Here is an 18,372-nt window from a genome sequence, read left to right as displayed (position 1 = left end):
CGACGGGCCCCAGGTCGCTGCAGTTCCCCCAGCGCCCGCGCACACCGGTGTGCCGGCGGCTGGGCTCCAGGTCTCAGTTCTGTCCGGGCTCGCTCCCCGTCCCTCCCAGTCCCTTCGCCTAGGTGCCCTCAGCGCGCAGCCTGGCACTGCCAAGTCACTCCTTTTATGGTGAGAGGATGGGTGCTTCTTGTATCCCCGCCCAGGTACCCACCCACTCGGCCTCCGGCCCCCACCCGGGCCCGCACACCCCACGTCAGCTGTCACTCGGCTGCTCAAAGCACAGTCCCAAAGCCAGCGCCCCGAGTGCCCAAGACCCACGCGCTGCATCTGCGGTGGGAGGTGCTGCCACCCACCCACCCCGCGAACTGGCACGCAGGGGCACCGGACGCTGGTCCCAGCACGATCCCCACTGGCTGCGAGCCCGGGAGCGGCTGGGAGTGTGCGGAGATAAAGCCTGGACGCTCCGGGACTCCCGGCCTCCGTGGGTGCCCGAGGGCCGCGCCCGCGACGCGAAGGTGGCAGCGCAGGTCCCTCCCTCCCCCGCCCCGCCCCCGGCACGCCCCGCCCCCTCCGCGCTCAGCCAATGGGCGCCCGGGCCGCGCCGCCGGCCCCGCCCCCGCCAGGGAAACTTGAAGCCGGACAAAAGTTTGTCCAGAGGCTGGAAGCGCCGCCGCCGAGCTCGAAGCCCACCCACCACACACGCACCCACCATCCCGTTCCGTCGCGGTCAGGAAAGATGACCGGTTCCAGGAGACATCCCCCGGCCGAGCGGACCCCGAGCCACCCGCACGGCACCGGGCGCGGCCGCAGCGCCAGCCGCCAGCTCCGGTAGCCGGTCGGTCACCCCCGTTCGGCGCGGCCGGGAGCTCGCTCCGCCCCGCTCCACCTGCGCGCCCCGATTTCGCGCTCGCCTTTGGGAAAGTGCAGGCGGGGGCCAGATCCAAGAAGAGTTGCCGGAGCCGTCTCCTCTGAGTCGTCCCGCGTACCCTCTGGCTCGAAAGCTGGACACGCTGACCCTGGTTCAGGAAAACTTGTCAGCCGCCGACACCCGGCTCCGAGAAGGCACCGCGGAACCTGGGACAGCTCCGGACCGAGGTGGGGACGAGCTGATGGCGGGCTGCAGGCGGGTCCGGGTCTGAGGACCGTGCCCTAGGCTGCCCACCCGCCCCGCAGGTGAGACGCGGCCGCGGGGAGTGCGCGCGCGGCGCGGCGCGGCGGTGCGCTCTTCCGAATGGTGATCCAGGCGCTGTTGGGAATGCCACCTAGCGAGGTCACTTTTCCCTCGGGATGGGGCTTCTTGCCCATCCTGTCAGCGCAATGAGCTGGGTAACGGGGGTTTGGGGGGTAAGAGACGGGAAGGGCACTTAGCAGCTAGTAAATACTGATGTTGGTGGAGGGGTGCCCTAGGCAGGGTGCAGCAGACCCCGGGATTTCCGCAGCCGCGGTGCGTGAGGGGCTTGAGTACTGTTCAGAAACTTAAGACCCGGACGTTCCCCCTGGTCTCAACATACCATTTCTAGACCACGGGCCCATCGCCTTGCAAGTGATCATTTCTGCTCACTGCGCCTTCCTCTCTTCTGCCATCCCAGACCCACCCAGCACGCCAAAGCCGGCGCGCGTCACTGGCCACCATCATGTCCAGCCCCGAGGTCAATGCCTCCGCCTCCTCGGCTCCGGACCGGCTGAACAGCCCGGTGACCATCCCCGCGGTGATGTTCATCTTCGGGGTGGTGGGCAACCTGGTGGCCATCGTTGTGCTGTGCAAGTCTCGCAAGGAGCAGAAGGAGACCACCTTCTACACGCTGGTGTGCGGGCTGGCCGTCACCGACCTGCTGGGCACGTTGCTGGTGAGCCCGGTGACCATCGCCACGTACATGAAGGGCCAGTGGCCCGGGGACCAGGCGCTGTGCGACTACAGCACCTTCATCCTGCTGTTCTTCGGCCTGTCGGGCCTCAGCATCATCTGCGCCATGAGCATCGAGCGCTACCTGGCCATCAACCACGCCTATTTCTACAGCCACTACGTGGACAAGCGGCTGGCCGGCCTCACGCTCGTCGCCGTCTACGCGTCCAACGTGCTCTTCTGCGCGCTGCCCAACATGGGCCTCGGCCGCTCCGAGCGCCAGTACCCCGGCACCTGGTGTTTCATCGACTGGACCACCAACGTGACGGCCTATGCCGCCTTCTCCTACATGTACGCCGGCTTCAGCTCCTTCCTCATCCTCGCCACCGTGCTGTGCAACGTGCTGGTGTGCGGCGCGCTGCTCCGCATGCACCGCCAGTTCGTGCGCCGCACGTCGCTGGGCACCGAGCAGCACCACGCGGCCGCCGCCCTGGCCTCGGGGACGTGCCGGGTTCACGCGGCCTCCGGCCCGGCCCTGCCGCGCCTCGGCGACCTCCGGAGGCGCCGGAGCTTCCGCCGCATCGCCGGAGCCGAGATCCAGATGGTCATCTTACTCATTGCCACCTCGCTGGTGGTGCTCATCTGCTCCATCCCGCTCGTGGTGAGTGGCACGCGAGCCCTGCCCCGGGCATCCACCCTCTTCCCGCTTCCTCCTCGCTTTCTGACTCTCCTCCGTCCCGGTCGGCTTCTCGGAGCAAACCTGACGGGCACCTTCTGAGTCCAGACCCTCAGCAAGTACTTTCTCCCCTTTCTTATCTCCCCACCCCCGAGGTTTTGTTTTTTGGTTTTGTTTTGTGTGTGTGTGTGTGTGTGTGTGTGTGTGTGTGTGTGTGTTTTCCCTAGAGCTGGGCTGCCCGGGACAGCCCCTGGGTTCCCCTCACTGCCTGGTGGACATTTGCCAGGAACTTTCCGGGAACATCCGCCCACCGCTGGCTCCGTGTGATGTGGAGGAGGACCCACTGTAGGCTTGCAAAGCCCACTCTTCCACACTATGGACCCCATAGCCTGCAAGCGTCAGCGGGGGGGGGCAGGGTGGGCGTGAAGGCTTGAAACCGTTTCTTAACAGAGTGCGTGTTGGGGCGTTTTGATTTCTCTAGGTCAGCCTCGTTATTTAGCATTCTAGAGCTCAGTAGCAGATCAAGGGCTTTTCAGGTTATCAAAGCTCCTTCACTCCTCGGAGGAAAGGCATGACTTGCTTGGAAGAGTCCAGCAGAACCCACGCTGCCAAGCTAGTTCCCTGCTCTTAGCCTGCCATGCCTTTGAGGGCATCTTAATGCTTGAGAATTATAACTGGGTATGGGGGTATGGCCTAAATTCAAGTTGCTTGGAAAGCCACTTTCTGAGGGAGCCAGTAATAGGCTGATGTACCTGGATATTAGATCTGAGTTTTTTGTTTGTTTGTATGTTTGTTTTTGTGTTTTCAAGGTAGGGTTTTGTTGTAGCCCAAGCTGACCTGGAATTCACTATAGTGTCTCAGAGTGGCCTGGGACTCATGGTGATCCTCCTACCTCTGCTTCCGAAGTGCTGGGGTTAACGCCATGTGCCACCGCGCCTGGCTTTTGGGGGATTTATTTATTTATTTATGAGAGAGAATGAATTAGCATGCCAGGGCCTCTAGCCACTGCAATTAAACTCCAGACGCATGCACCACCTTGCGAGTCTGGCTTAAGTGGGTTCTGGAGAGTTGAACCTGAGTCCTTAGGCTCCTCAGGCAAGTGCCTTAACCATTAGGCTATCTCTCCAGCCCTGAATTTGACTTATTAACCACCAGGAGAGGTACAGTAACTTTGTGAAGAAGCTTTTTATTTATTGCCAAGCCAGAGTCCGACAAATTGGGCACCCCTTATGCCATCAGACTAATTCTTACTCCTGTAGTGCATCATCTCTTTCCTAAAATATCTCTCATTTCGACTGCTGTAAAGTGTCAGTGTTTGGGCAGACTTCATCACTGGGGCAACATGCTCTGTCTTTGGGATAACTTTTTAAATACTATGGGCAGAATGGTTCAAATGGTGTCCACGTTTTCTATTTTGCCTGCCACTGACAGAATGACCCAGAGTTCGTCTTGAAAGCAGCCAGTTCTGAGCTCTTCCATCTCTCAAAAGACTGCAGTCCCGGAAACTAGAAACTACCAATTCCAAAAGATAACTGTTCTTTCTACATGTGTTGGGATCAAGAGAAAGTAAATGTAATGGACTATTATTCTTTTATCTCCCTTATTAATACTATCCAGGGACCTCTGATGTAAAAGCAAAATCCCTGATAAAAAATGACTGTAAATGGAAGAAACTTAGTGGTGGCTGGGAGCCAGTATACAGTAGCTTCTTGCCAATTTGTATAAACAGAAGTAAATATAATTGGCCAGAAAAGCCCTTAAGCCATCCTAGGATCTAACACAATTTACAGAGTTAAGTCGCACTCTAGCGACAGAATATATTTTCCTGTCTGAACGGGAGACCCAGAATGCAGTGAGAGCTGGGGAGAGAGAAGTGCTCCTGCTACATGCTTTGCAGAACAGTAAATGACAAAGTGAGTGGTTGTTATTTATGGAACAGCCACTTGATGGAACTGGGAAGCTAGCAGCATGCATAGACTTTCTAAATGTTTTGGTTGGAGGTGAGCTTGTGTGCTAATGATTCCCATGCAAACAGAGTTTTCCTCTGCCACCTGGGGAGGCACGCAAAATTAAGTCATACTGTGGCCTGAAGTGAGAAAACCTGGCCCTGAGGTGCATGGCCATTTATGACAAAGCTTTTGAAGGTATGTGGGGACCTAGAGTCAATAAATTGTTGTATTTGTCATTCACGAATTAATCATATTTCAGCTAATAAAATACTGTCCGTTCTGAAGTCAGTAATAGTAGTAGATATTTAATAATCACTATCTGAAATTTGAAACTGACTCAGTGAAGAAGTGATGTTAGGGGCTGTAGGGATGGCTTAGTGGTTAAGGCACTTGCCTTCAAAGCCTAAGGACCCAGATTCTATTCTCCAGGACCCAGGTAAGCCATATGCATAAGATGGTGCATGCATCTGGAGTTCATTTACAGTGGCTGGAGACCCTAGCATGCCTATTGTCTGTCCCCTCCCTCCCTCCCTCCCCCTCTCCCTCTCCATCTCCCCTCCCCCCCCGCATCTTTCTCTCTCTCTCTCTCTCCCAAATAAACAAATAAATACAATACAATACTTTTTTAAAAAACCAGAAGTGATGTTAGTCAAGAACCTATACGCTCTTGTGATGAATAAGGAATCAAATAGAGTAGTGGCTTCAGTTTTTACCCTTTAGTTTGGGTTACTCAAATTTACTTTCAGACCCACTTTAAATATAAATTAGTGATAAGGAATAGGGTATTATAGTACTGCTACCCACCTACTATTCAGCAACTACTGAAAGAACCAAAATGGAAACCTGCTTACTGTTAGAGTCATTCATGGCTTCCTTTCACAGCTTTCTTCCCATGTTTCTCATACTCATAGTGTGAGTGGTGATTAAAGCTCCTGAACTATGGTAGTTAAAGCACCTGGGCCTCTTTCAGTTCAAAGGAAACTGATGATGCATCTGTTTTAATGTTATCAAATAAAAAATGATTGCTAATCCCACTCAAGGGAAATCATGCCTTTGAATCTCTTAGATGTTTGAGAAAGGCTACCTGTCAGAGCAAATGCAGCTTTTCGGGAACCGCAGGAAGCCTGCCACAATGCAGAAGAAAGATAGGCAGTGAGTGTCCATTGGACACCAGGGAAGGCTAGGCTGTGTTGCCTCTTCCAAGACAGTTGATAATTAATTCAGTATGAAAAGTAAATTTAATTTGTCATTTGAGAAGGGTTGGGAAATTAGTTATGGATATAAAGAATGTGCTAACTGTGCAAAACTCTAAAGTGAGTCATATCAGTAAACAGAAAATAAGTACACTCTACAGGGTGATATCACATGCCGGAATTGATTAGGAAGGTAGTTCTTTTCATTTTGTCTAGTCTTCTGTCTATTTATAACTGGTGTCTGTTGTTTTCTTTAGTACAGGAGAAGCAAAAGAAATGAAAGAGCATGCTTAAGATAAACATTTTGCATTCTTTAGAAGTATGTAAGCAAGACAAGCTCCTAAGGCGCCAGTTCTAAATGCTGCCGCTACATCAGTTTCAAGGGCCTAATTCTGCAGCTACAGTACTCATGTCAAGATAGCTGCTACCATCAGATCTTCTCCTTCAGGGATAAATAAATAAGTATGCTCTAGGAGTCACAAAGGTGTTTTCCTCCATGCACAGGCAAGTCTAGGCCATGTTTATTGCAGATTTGTTTCTTTTTGCTTTCTGCTTACCCTGAACTGATCATGTGTATATCTATTAGGAATAGCATGACCAGTTTGTTTCAGGTCTACCCTAGTCAGATAAATTTGAATCTGAAGGAATACAGCTTCCTGTGCTGAGTTGCCTGCTTACTGTGTGCCAGTTGTGATGGCATCACCAGATTCAGTCAGCACGAGCTTATCAATGCAGGTGAAACTGCCCATGGAGACAGTTTTTGTTGAAGGCCAAGCAGAAGTGTGGTCATTAGACAACTAGGTGAGTAAAAACTGCATCTGTGAGTAAAACGGTAAATTTAGATACTACTACAGCAGATCCAAAGACACTTGATTGCTTTTCTAATTACAAGCAGCTAAGTTAAGCATATAGCAATTCCTAGAAGCAAGTTTTGAGTCATAACATGAAGTACTTTAGTGACTTCCTTCAGAGCAGCCCATAAAAAGAAGGCTTTACCATACCTAGCGTCTCATTTGAATCTTGAAGAAGCTCTAGGGAAAAAGTAGAGCACTCCTGTGTTTTCACTTTCTCAGCACCTCAGTTTCCCCAGCTGCAGGTAAAGAATTTATTCGGCGCAACTCACTGGATGGCCCACTGCCCTTCTCACTGCGCATGGCTGTCTCTCCCACCTTGGTCTTACTGAACACTTACTGGCAAGACCTTTTTGTCAACATAATCTTGAAATGATTCTCATAGGTTCATATTAAGTTGTTAAAACTGAGAATTAAAACAAAACAAGACTTGAGAAGTAAATTTTCAATGCAGAGATTAACCAATAGGGATTAAGTAAGTTATATACAGTAGTGGCCAGTTAGTGACCCAGAAGTAAAGGTGTTCTCATATTCTACCACTTAGTCAAGAGCCTTCACTGATCCTTTATTTGAAAGAAAGAAAGAAGCCGGGCATGGTGACTCACGCCTTTAATCCCAGCACTTGGGAGGCAGAGGTAGGAGGATCGCCTTGGCCACCCTGAGACCACAGAGTGAATTCCAGGTCAGACTGAGCTAGAGTGAGACCCTATCTAGGAAAAAAAAAAAAATGATAAAAGAAAGGAAGGAAGGAAGAAGAACTTTTAGTAACAGCTGTACCAATTTTGGACTCTTCACAAGGCAGTGAGATACCTGAGCACACACAGGTAATTCTTTTCTTGTACTTGGAACAGAACAAGAAGCATGCATGCATGAACAACTCCAGTACAGAGCTTGTCATTTATTGGAAGCATTTCAATTTTGACAGTCATAAGTTTTATTTATTTATTTTTACTTTTTATTGACAACCTCCATATATAGATAATATAACATGATCATAATCCCCTCATACCATCCTCTTTTGTACCCCCCCCCATTCCTCTTCACTGCATCTCTTCTTCTTTCCAGCTAGTCCCTTGACAGACTATTAAGTGTGTCTAATCAAGAGTTCCTATGGACAGAGAACATGTTTTTAATGCCATATCATTAGCCATATCCCAAAGCTATTTTTTTGGGGTAGGGTCTCACTCTAGGCCAGGCTGACCTGGAATTCACTATGTAGTCTCATGATGGCTTTGAACTCATAGTGATCCTCCTGCCTCTACCTCCCTAGTGCTGGGACTAAAGGCGTGTGCCACCACACCTGGACCAAAGCTTTTTTTTTTTTTAATCTGTAGTTACCAGTATATTCCACAGTGAGCAAATTTCCACATATGGGTTAAAAGGAAAGAAGAAAGCCAAACTTGATGACACCTGCCTTTATTAATCCCAGCACTTAGGAGACAGAGGTAAAAGGATGCTCATGAGTCCAAGGCCACCCTCAGAGTAAATTCCAGGTCAGCCTAGGCAACAGTAAGATCCTACTTCAAACACACTCCTCAAAAAAAAAAAAAAGAAAGAAAGCAAAGAATGAGTCAGGTATAATAGCACATGCCATTAATCCCAATACTCAGGAGGCAGAGGAAGGAGGTTTGCTGTGAGTTCAAGTCCAGCCTGGGACCACAGTGTGAGTTCCAGGCAAGTCTGGGCTACAGTGAGATCCTACCTTGGGAAAAACATTAAAATTTAGAAAGTAAAGAATGAGAGCTAGAATATATGCTACATCCCGGGCACTGTACCAAGTTCTTGAAGGCCTTAGGCATAAATGGTACAGAGCACAGCCAGACTGGTAACAAGGCTTGGGTATCAACTACCACACATCTCCTCCCTTGTAATTTCCGGTCACTATGACTTCTAGTGAATGGATTTACTCTTCTCCTCAATCTAGTCTAGTATTCCTGCACCCTAACCCTAGTCAGTCTCAAGAAGTGGAGAATAATGTCACATATGCAGATATGAGCAATAAGTCACATGCACAAACTCTTCCTGTCCTATCAAAGAGGCTCACTTTCAAAAATGGGGAAGATTTGTTTGCATTCAGTGAACTGTTTTAGAATTTATTTCCCCTCTGACTCAAAGGTTCTACTTTATCAGCAGCACACATTTGCAAAACTGCAAACTGCCTGAACTTGTTTATGTGTGTGATTTATATGGCCTGCTGGAGGAGAGTTCCAGAAAGGTTCTCACCTCCCTGCATGCCCTTGAATTACTCCTGTGGGTATTCCGTCTTACTCTCAGCTCCCCCTCCCCGGAGAGGGAAGAACGTAGCCTTGCAGGTGCTGGGTTTACTACAGCAGTACAAACACTCGAGTTTTGGGGTTTTGTTCCTTTTTCCTTAGTTTACTTGAGGTGAACCCCCACTGGGAATAAGATACACAAGAAAACGCATTCATACCGATTCTTTTCAAATAATGGGACAGACTTTCAAGAATTGTTTTGTCTGAATTTAGAATCTGCTGTATGCGTGTTTTAACTTTCTTCACCTTGATTGAGCCTTGGGGCACTGTAGGCAGGGGCTCTTCCACTGAGCATACTAGTGGTAGAGCCCAGAATTTTGTGTTTTATACTCATCTCTGTGCTACCCTCTGAACCCCCCTTTACTAAAAAATAACATTCAAGTAGTGGTGTTCAGTGGCTCATGCTAATTGTAAGCTCCTCCTCCACCCCATGGAACTCCATGGAACTTTAAAATAGAGCTTTTTTTTTTTTTTTCCCCCTTGGTTTTCCGAGGTAGTGTCTCACTCTGGCCCAGGCATGGCCCAGGCAGACCTGCAATTCACTCTGTAGTCTCAGGGTGGCCTCGAACTCACGATGATCCTCCTACCTTCTGCCTCCCTAGGGCTGGGATTAAAAGACATGTGCCGCCGCGCCCAGTTAAGTAGAGCATTTGTTATTCCTTGCATTTATCCTTCTGTAGTAGTCAAAATTAATTACGGTTATGGTAAAGTACACACAGAGATGGTTTCTTCCTTACCTCTTGTCACCTTAGATTATAAAAACCTTTTGTTAAGTATTTCTCCTGACTTTTCTAAAAGGTCACAGAAATTTAAAAATAAAATGCTAACTCTTCCTTAACTTTTTTTTAAACTTCCTTAAAATAGCTACAAATTGCATTTCATTTTAATGGTTCAAAAACAGTTTTCTTCTTTCACTAGTAACCATGTTTCTTTTGAAGCTGTGATGGAATGAACCAACAGCAAAATGTGTCAATGTTAAAAAAAAAAAAAAAAAAAAAAAACCTCTCGGAAATACAGTTCAAATTTAACCAAGCGAGTCTGCAACAGGCTGCAAAATGCGTCCTGGGTGGTGCTGGTTACCAGAGACCCAAGTAGAGCAATACTGCCACCTACAGGCTGCGAGTCGCAGGTTCGCCCAAACTCAGCCACAAACAGGAGGCTTGCATCCAGTTCTTTTACCTTTAGGAATGTAGCCTGTTAAGATAGAGACATCGTGCTTTTTGCTAATAATTTCATTATTGAGAAGTAAATCTTACATGTCAATCTGGTCTGGCCAACACAAAAAGCTAAAGCCCACAGAAGACTTCCTTATGCACAGGATGGGAGACCTTGCAAAGTGCCAGACTTTCAGGAGTGATGGCCCGCGCTTTAATCCCAGCACTTTGGCGGCTGTGCCAAGGAGGTGGCTGAGAGCTTGAGGCCAGCCTGGACTACAGAGTAAGACCCTGTTTCAAACAAACTCCAGATAAAAACGTTACAAACACCCACATACACACACACCGCCCCCCGGAGCCCGAGCAGTGTGAAGAAGCAGCAGCGAGGACGGCCCCGGACCGACCAAAGCCACAGGCCGCCGCATCCCGGCGTCCAGCGCCTGCATCGCCGCCCCCCGCCCACCGCCCGGCCCCAAAGACAGGCTGAAGGAGATAAAGCCAAGGCGAAGGACCAACCCCGGAGAAGATCCGCAAGGTTGTCTGCTCAACCCGCTCCTCCAAAGCCAGAGCCCAAGCCTAGAAAGACCCCTGCAGAGAAGGGAGGGAAGGTAACCAAAGGGAAAAAGGGAAAAGCTGACGCTGGCAAGGAGGGCAATTGCCTGCAGAAAACAGAGATGCCCAAACAGACCAGGCACAGAAAGCCGGAGATGCCAAGGGAAGTGTGTGCATTTTTGATAACTCTCTGCTTCTGGTGACTGTACAGTTTGAAATACTATTTTTATCAAGTTTTATAAAAATGCAGAATTTGGGCTGGAGAGATAGCTTAGCAGTTAAGCGCTTGCCTGTGAAGCCTAAGGACCTCGGTTCGAGGCGCGATTCTCCAGGACCCACGTTAGCCAGATGCACAGGCGGGCGCACGCGACTGGAGTTGTTTGCAGTGGCTGGAAGCCCTGGCGCGCCCATTCATTCTCTCTCTCTCCCTCTTTCTGTCTCTGTCATTCTCAAATAAATAAATAAAAATGAACAAAAAAAATTTTTAAACATCTTTTAAAAATGCAGAATTTTAAGCCGGGCGTGGTGGCGCACACCTTTAATCCCAGCACTCGGGAGGCAGAGGTAGGAGGATCGCCATGAGTTCGAGGCTACCCTGAGATGACAGAGTTAATTCCAGGTCAGCCTGGACTAGAGTGAGACCTTACCTCGAAAAACAAACAAACAAAAAAAAAAAAAAATGCAGAATTTTGTTTGGCCATTTTTTTTTTCTTTTTAAGCTATGTTGTTAGCACACAGAACATTGTTTTGACCAGGAGGAACAAGTGTCCCTAAAAGAAGGTCTTCCAAGCTGTAGTGATGGGAAAATACCTTTCCCTGCTAGTTTTTGTTTTGTTTTGTTTTGTTTTAGATTTTATTTTTATTTACTAGAGACAGAAAGAGAGAGCGTGAGAATGGGCACGCCAAGGCCTGTAGCCACTGCAAACGAACTCCAAATGTGTGCGCCACCATGTGCATCTGGCTTGTGTGATCTGGAGAATGGAACCTGAGTCCTTAGGCTTCACAGGCGTGCACCTTAACCACTAAGCCATCTCTCCAGCCCTCCCGGCTAGTTTTGAAAGATTCTTCTTGGCTCCTGGGAGAAGGGACTCCCTGATGTTGACACAGTAGTCAACCTTGGCACAAATGCCCTGTGGCATGAGAAAACTCAAAGTTCATTTTTATGCTCTCTCCCTCCACCATCAGCACAGACTTTTAACTCCCTTAAAACCAGAGGCCCATTGGGAACTGACCCCTTCACATTGGCTCTGCCAGTGTGTCAGGTGACCTGGACTTTGCAGTGGCAGCACTGAGAAGATAGCATTCCTCGCAAGAGCTGTGGCACCTTTTCTAAAAGATTGTGGGTATTTTTTTAATATTTTATTTTTATTTATTTATTTGAGAAGGGAAAGAGGCGGGGGGGGGGACAGGGAATGGACACACCAGGGCTTCCAGTCACTGCGAACGAACTCCAGATGCATGCACCACCTTGTGCATCTGGCTTATGAGGGTACTGAGGAATCTAACCGAGGTCCTTTGGCTTCACAGGCAAGTGCCTTAACTGCTAAGCCATCTCTCCAGCCCCAAGATTTTGGATGTTTCAGATTAATAACTCTTCAATTTTCATCTCATTTCCTGAAGGTCAGGGTCGACTGGTGAAAAGATGTTAAACAACATGCTCAACGTGAAATGTCAAGCCTCACTCTAAACGAGCATCACCTGAAGGCTTCATGGACTTTATCGTGGCTTTCTGATTTTGGTAGCCCATACAAGAAGGGAGTTTGAAAGTTCTTGTATACTGTTTCTGAGTGCCTGCCCATGTCCTGCCTGAAATACCATGATTGTTTATGAAAAATATCTTTAATAAAGCTGGATAGAGTTTGGCTTGGGATGAAAAAATAAATAAATAAAACCAGGTCTGGCAAACAAGTCCCTTGTCTGAGAACAGACAGGGAACTTGCCCAGCTCCTCGATAGCACGAAGACCCCAGTAACTGTGGGGAAGGAAGACACCACGCTGCCTTGTTCTTACTAGTCATTTGTATGCTTGATTTGTGACCCCGGGGACCAAACCCAGGACCGTATGCCTGCTTGACTAAGAAGCAAAATCATCAGCCCCATATTTTATTTTACTGGTTTTTTGTCAGGGGTTGTGGTGAAGGGTTAAGACAGGCTCTCACTCTACCCCAGGCTGACCTGGAACCCTCTCTGTACCCCAGGTTGGCTCAAACTCACAGCTAACCTACGAACTCAGCCTCCAAGGGCTGGGACTAAAGGTGAGCACCGCCAGGCATGGAAATATTTTCTAATAAAACATCATAGCAGTTATTCCAGTAGAGTTTCTAACTTTGTTGTTGTTGTTGTTGTTGTTGTTTTTGTTTTTCAAGTTGGGTCTCACTCTAGCCCAGGCTGACCTGGAATTCACTGTGGAGTCTCAGGGTGGCCTCGAACTCACTGCGATCCTCCTACCTCTGACTCCCGGGTGCTGGGATTAGAGGCGTGCACCACCATACCCGGCTTCAAAAGGAATTTTTTATTTATTTGCAAGGAGAGAGAGTTTAAGAGTGCCAGCACTCCAGGCATATGCACAATTTTATGCATCTGTCTTTACATGGGTACTGGAGAATCAAACCCATAATCACCCAGGCCTCCAGTTCACTTTTACTTCTCTGTCTTCCTGAGATCAAGATTCTAGTCACATTTTAGTTAAGGCCATTTATAAGTCTCACATTTATACTGTGAGACTTATAAATCCATAATCCCTATCTAAAATATTTAGAATTCCAAATTTTTAGGCTTTTAGAAAAGTAATTATTAATATACCATAAAATATATCAATATTCCCACCCAAACTAGGACAGTACCCACAGAGCAAAATGGGAATATTCACTTAAAGATGGAATTGCTTAAACCAAATAGCATCATAGTCTGTTCAGATTTAGTTCAGGTCAGGTTTTAAAACCAAAAACATTCCCAAAGCAAATGAAGAAGGCTGAACTAACAAATGAAAACCAAAAATTTCTTGATGGAGGCCCAGCTAACTAAGATCTAAATTCCAGTCAGTGAAGAACCAGAAATGCGATAATGTCATGGGTTAAGCATCATATAGGAGAAAGTTAAATTCTGAAGATGGATAAAAATTAGTTATTTGGGGCTGGGGAGATGACTTAGCGGTTAAGTGATTGCCTGTGAAGCCTAAGGACCCTAGTCCAAGGCTCAATTCCACATAAGCCAGATGCACAAGGTGGTGCATCCATCTGGAGTTCATTTGCAGTGGCAGGAAATCTGGCTTGCCCATAATCTCTCTTCCTCCCTCTCTCTCTCCCTCCCTCTCTCTCTCCCTCCCTCTCTCTCTCTCTCTCTTTCTCTCTCTCTCTCTCTCTCTCTCTCCTCTGTCTGCCTCTCTGTGTGTCTCTCTCAAATAAATAGTATTTGTTAAAAAGAAGAAAATTTAGGGCTGGAGAGATGGCTTAGCAGTTAAGGCATTTGCCTGTGAAGCCTAAGGACCCAGGTTTGATTCTGCAGGACCCATGTAAGCCAGATGCACAAGGAGCGCATGCATCTGAAGTTCATTTACAGTGGCTAGAGGCCCTGGTGCACCCATATATTTTTTTCTCCCCCCCCCCTCTTTCTCTCTCTCTCCTCTGTCTCTGATAAATTTTAAAAGTAAAAAATAAATCAGGAAAAAAACAAAGAAAATTTAAAGTAATTGACTAGCAGGAGCTTTCTCCTCTACGGAGCATACGCTAGCCCATGCTCACTCACTTGACTGTCCTGGGGGCCAAGCCCACACAGAGGCTCATTCTTCCCCGACTTCAAACATGGAGGTGATAGTGAAATGTCACTTTCCTCCTCGTAATCCGTGACCTCCCACTCGTCCTCTGAAATGCAGTACTGCTGCTTCTCCAGAAAGGGGCTCCCGTGCCCGCCGTCCTGGATGTGCTGTGACCATGCACCTCGCCCCTTTGAATCGCTCTGTGGTAGCAGTAGATCTGATTCTTGCCCTCTGCACGTCTTTGAGGTGTTTGTCTATGTCATCTAGTACAGGTGTTTGTTCCCAGAAACTCGTAATGCCTAAAGCATCTTGACTGAAAGATGACATGCAGGAAACTATGGTAGAACGTTGAGTGACTGTGATGAGAGCCATTGTCATGCATGTGGCTAGGGTCTTCTTGCATTTACTTCATTCATGCCGCCCCTGGCACATGGTGGTGGGCCAGCAGACATGGCTCTTGCCTCAAGCTGCACTGGAATGAACTGCCATCCACCTGCTAAATTCTTGCACTGGTCTCAGAGCTCTTGGCTACAGGCTGGCTGCAGACCTAAAGAAGGAGGCTCTGGTCCTGATGAGTCTCAGAGTGTGTTCACTGAATGACCTTGAAGATGCACGGGGCTATAGTTTGCAAGGAACTATGGGAGGTTTTACCAACTGAGCAGCATGATCTGATGTTTACTTGGAAATAATCTGTGTGGGAATGATAGTTCAGTGGCTGCTGTGACACTCTCTCCAGTGAGGATCCAGTGGAAGAAGAGTGTAAGTTCAGTAATGGGCTCATGATGCTAGATCATTTTTACAGCTGTGAATATACATATATTCATTCCCTGGTCATTATGGGTGGCAGGAGATAGTGATGCTGGATTAAAAAGACAAAGCATATTCTCTCTAATACAAAGGCTTCTCAGCCTTAAGGTCTGTTGACTTACAAAATGATTGTCATTTAAAACATATAAACTAGCCAGTAAGTTGAAAAGGAGACATAAAGGGTGGAGAAAGGAAGGGAGGAGGATACTGAATAGGTTGATATTGTATATATGTAATTACAATGATTGTAATGGGGAGGTAATATGATGGAGAATGGAATTACAAATGGGAAAGTGTGGGGGTGGGGAGGGAGGGAATTACCATGGGATATATTTTATAATCATGGAAAATGTTAATAAAAATTTAAAAAAAAAAAGGCAAACAAGATGAAAAAAAAAACATATAAACTAGGAGCTGGACATGGTGGCGCACGCCTTTAATCCCAGCACTCAGGAAGGAGAGGTAGGAGGATCGCTGTGAGTTCAAGACCACCCTGAGACTACATAGTGAATTCCAGGTCAGCCTGAGCTGGAGTGAGGCTCTTCCTCCAAAATCAAAAAAAAAAAAAAAAAAGATGAAAATAAAATATATAAAAACTAGGGCTGGAGAGATGGTTTAGCAGTTAAGGTGCTTGCCTGCGAAGCCTAAGGGCTCAGGTTCAATTTCCCAGTGCCCATGTAAGCCAGATGCACAAGGTGGTACATGTGTCTGGAGTTGGTTTGCAGTGACTGGAGACCCTACACCCATCCCCCCTCCCTCTCTCCCCCCCTCCTTCTCTCTGTCTGTCCAATAAATAAATAAAACATATAAAGTAGCTAATTGTATAAGGTGCTCTTTGCTTGGGACTTATTACCAGAAAAGATCAGCTACATCATGTTGCTAAGGTAATTGCAGCATCCTAAGTGTTTTTCCAAACTGCTTTATTATAAAACCTCAACATGGGGCTGTCTTTTTTTATGCAGGTCCGAGTATTCATCAACCAGTTGTATCAGCCAAGTGTGGTGAAAGATATCAGCAGAAACCCGGATCTGCAGGCCATCCGCATCGCTTCGGTGAACCCCATCCTGGACCCCTGGATATACATCCTTCTGCGGAAGACGGTGCTCAGTAAAGCCATAGAGAAGATCAAATGCCTCTTCTGCCGCATCGGCGGGTCGGGCCGAGAGCGCTCTGCCCAGCACTGCTCGGAGAGCCGGAGGACATCCTCGGCCATGTCCAGCCACTCCCGCTCCTTCCTCTCCCGGGAGCTGAAGGAGGTCAGCAGCACTTCTCAGACCCTCCTTTACCTACCCGACCTGAGTGAAAGCAGCCTTGGGGGCAGGCGTTTGCTTCCAGGCGTGCCTGGCATGGGCGTGACCCAAACAGACACCACCTCGCTGAGAACTTTGAGAGAATCCGAGACCTCGGACTCCTCCCAGGGCCAGGAGAGTGTCTTGTTGGGGGACGAGGCTGCTGGGCCGAGCAGGAATGGGCCTGCCCCCAAGGGGAGTTCCCTGCAAGTCACCTTTCCTAGCGAAACCCTGAACTTGTCTGAAAAATGTATATAGTACTTTAGGAAAGAGAAAAACAAAAACGCAGCTGTCTTGGGAACCTTATGAAATCCTGTGCAATAGACACACAGTGGGGTTCTTCTGGGCTCAGAAGGGCTGGCTTGGTCCTGCGGCTCATCGGAGAAATCCCGGCTTGTGAGATGATTTCCAGGAGCCCCCACACCCCCCTTCCCGGCCTGAAGCACACGGACTGCCCGCCGGTTGCTGGGACTGAGGAGCGCAGTCACACCTGGATGCCTGGGAGGAGCTACCCCCCTGTTTTTCTACTGGACTGGAAGATGGCAGAAGCTATTTTCGTAGTTATCAATAACTTTATATTTGACACACAAACACACACCAGGGGCGCAGATACTGGAAGTGCTGTATTCCCGTGAACTTTGAAGGACTACCTGATGGCTGATTTCAGTGTCTCACTAAAGCATGAAATGTGAATTTTTATTGTTGTAAATGTAATTTAAGGTATTTAAAATATGTTCTTCTCCGTGAGAAGGTTTGTTGTTAATACAAGGTATAATAAAAGTATAAGCCCTCTCCTGCCAGTATAATCAGCTGAGGTTGCAAATGTTAGGGTTTTTTTTTTTCCATAAGCAAGTTCAGACCTGATGTTCAAAACGCACAATAAAACTAATATCTATGAAATATTTTTTAAAAAGAGTTTAGTATTGTTAAAGGGAAAAAAAGAAATATTATTTAATGTGAAAATTACACTCTAAAATATAGTTTTTCCAAACAATGTATAATAATTGCAAAAAATGTTGACATTACATTTATTTATCAGAAAACTGTGACTTTAGGAGAACCAAACATACTGGTAAATTATTTTTACCTTTGTTCCCCACTAATTAGTATTTTTTTAATGTGATGTTAATGTCTCTAGTTACCCATAATTGAATTATATAATGTAAAAAGTCTGAGCAACTTGTTTTCCCCCTGAAAACGTGTGTAGTTTTCCTTGCCTCCAGGATGTCACCGAGCACCCTCTATGGCTGAAGAGGCAGCAACCAGCTCCACAGACACCTTTGTTTTGAAATGTGGGGAGATCTCAGATGCGGTGGAAAAGTTCAGTCAGAAGAGTTTACGATGCCAGGGAGCGCAACCAGTGCCCCTAAAGTCAGGTTCCAGCGGTGCCCTGTGTCGCTCCATGATATATATCTGAGGGGCTTTCTCCAAGAAATTTTAAGCATGTTTTGTTGCTTGAAGTGTTGTTGTGAACTGCTTGGTTGTGATTAAATTCTGAGCCCGATATTAATGTGGTCTTAAGAAGTAGTGGTACCCACTGAAATTATTTTGGAGACTATAATAAAATAAATGCATACAATCTGAGTTCCATATCCTCAATTTGGGGAAACTTGTGTGGATTTTGTTTGTTTCTGGTCATCATATAGATGTTTTCAAACTGAGCTTTTAAATTTGTCTACAACATTTTTGTCATTCATCCATTTATTTATTTTTAATTTTATTTATTTATTTATTTGAGAGAGCAAGAGAGGGAAAGAGGCAGACAGAGAGATGGAGAGATAATGGGCATGCCAGGACCTCCAGCCACTGCAAACAAACTCCAGACGCATGTGCCACCTTGTATATCTGGCTTACATGGGTACTGGAGAATTGAATCAGCTTTGCAGGCAAACACCTGAACTGCTAAGCCATCTCTTCAGCCCTTTTATTTATTTTTTGAGTCAGAGTCTCACTCTAGCCCTGGCTGTTCTTGAATTCACAATGAACTTCTTACAGTCTCCTATTTAAATAATTTTATTAAAGAAATGTTTTA

General features: G+C 47.2%; 1 protein-coding gene across 2 annotated transcripts; it reads left to right on the top strand.

Moving 5' to 3' along the window:
• Positions 1–965: 965 nt before the first annotated feature.
• Ptger4 (prostaglandin E receptor 4) lies at positions 966–17,176 on the top strand. Of its 2 annotated transcripts, none has more exons than XM_045132671.1 (3): positions 966–1,095; positions 1,590–2,504; positions 16,014–17,176. In XM_045132671.1, the coding sequence occupies exons 2-3, from the start codon at positions 1,635–1,637 to the stop codon at positions 16,596–16,598; spliced, it is 1,455 nt and encodes a 484-aa protein (XP_044988606.1). In that variant the 5' UTR covers positions 966–1,095; positions 1,590–1,634; the 3' UTR covers positions 16,599–17,176. The 2 variants fall into 2 exon arrangements, with proteins under 2 accessions (XP_044988606.1, XP_004652557.2); XM_004652500.2 differs by having other exon boundaries at positions 1,078–1,173.
• The last annotated feature ends 1,196 nt before the right edge of the window (positions 17,177–18,372 follow it).

Source organism: Jaculus jaculus, chromosome 13 (assembly GCF_020740685.1).
Source record: "Jaculus jaculus isolate mJacJac1 chromosome 13, mJacJac1.mat.Y.cur, whole genome shotgun sequence".
NCBI classification, from domain to species: Eukaryota; Metazoa; Chordata; class Mammalia; order Rodentia; family Dipodidae; genus Jaculus; species Jaculus jaculus.
Note: the sequence above shows the minus strand (reverse complement) of the source record. Positions and strands in the feature narration are given on the sequence as shown.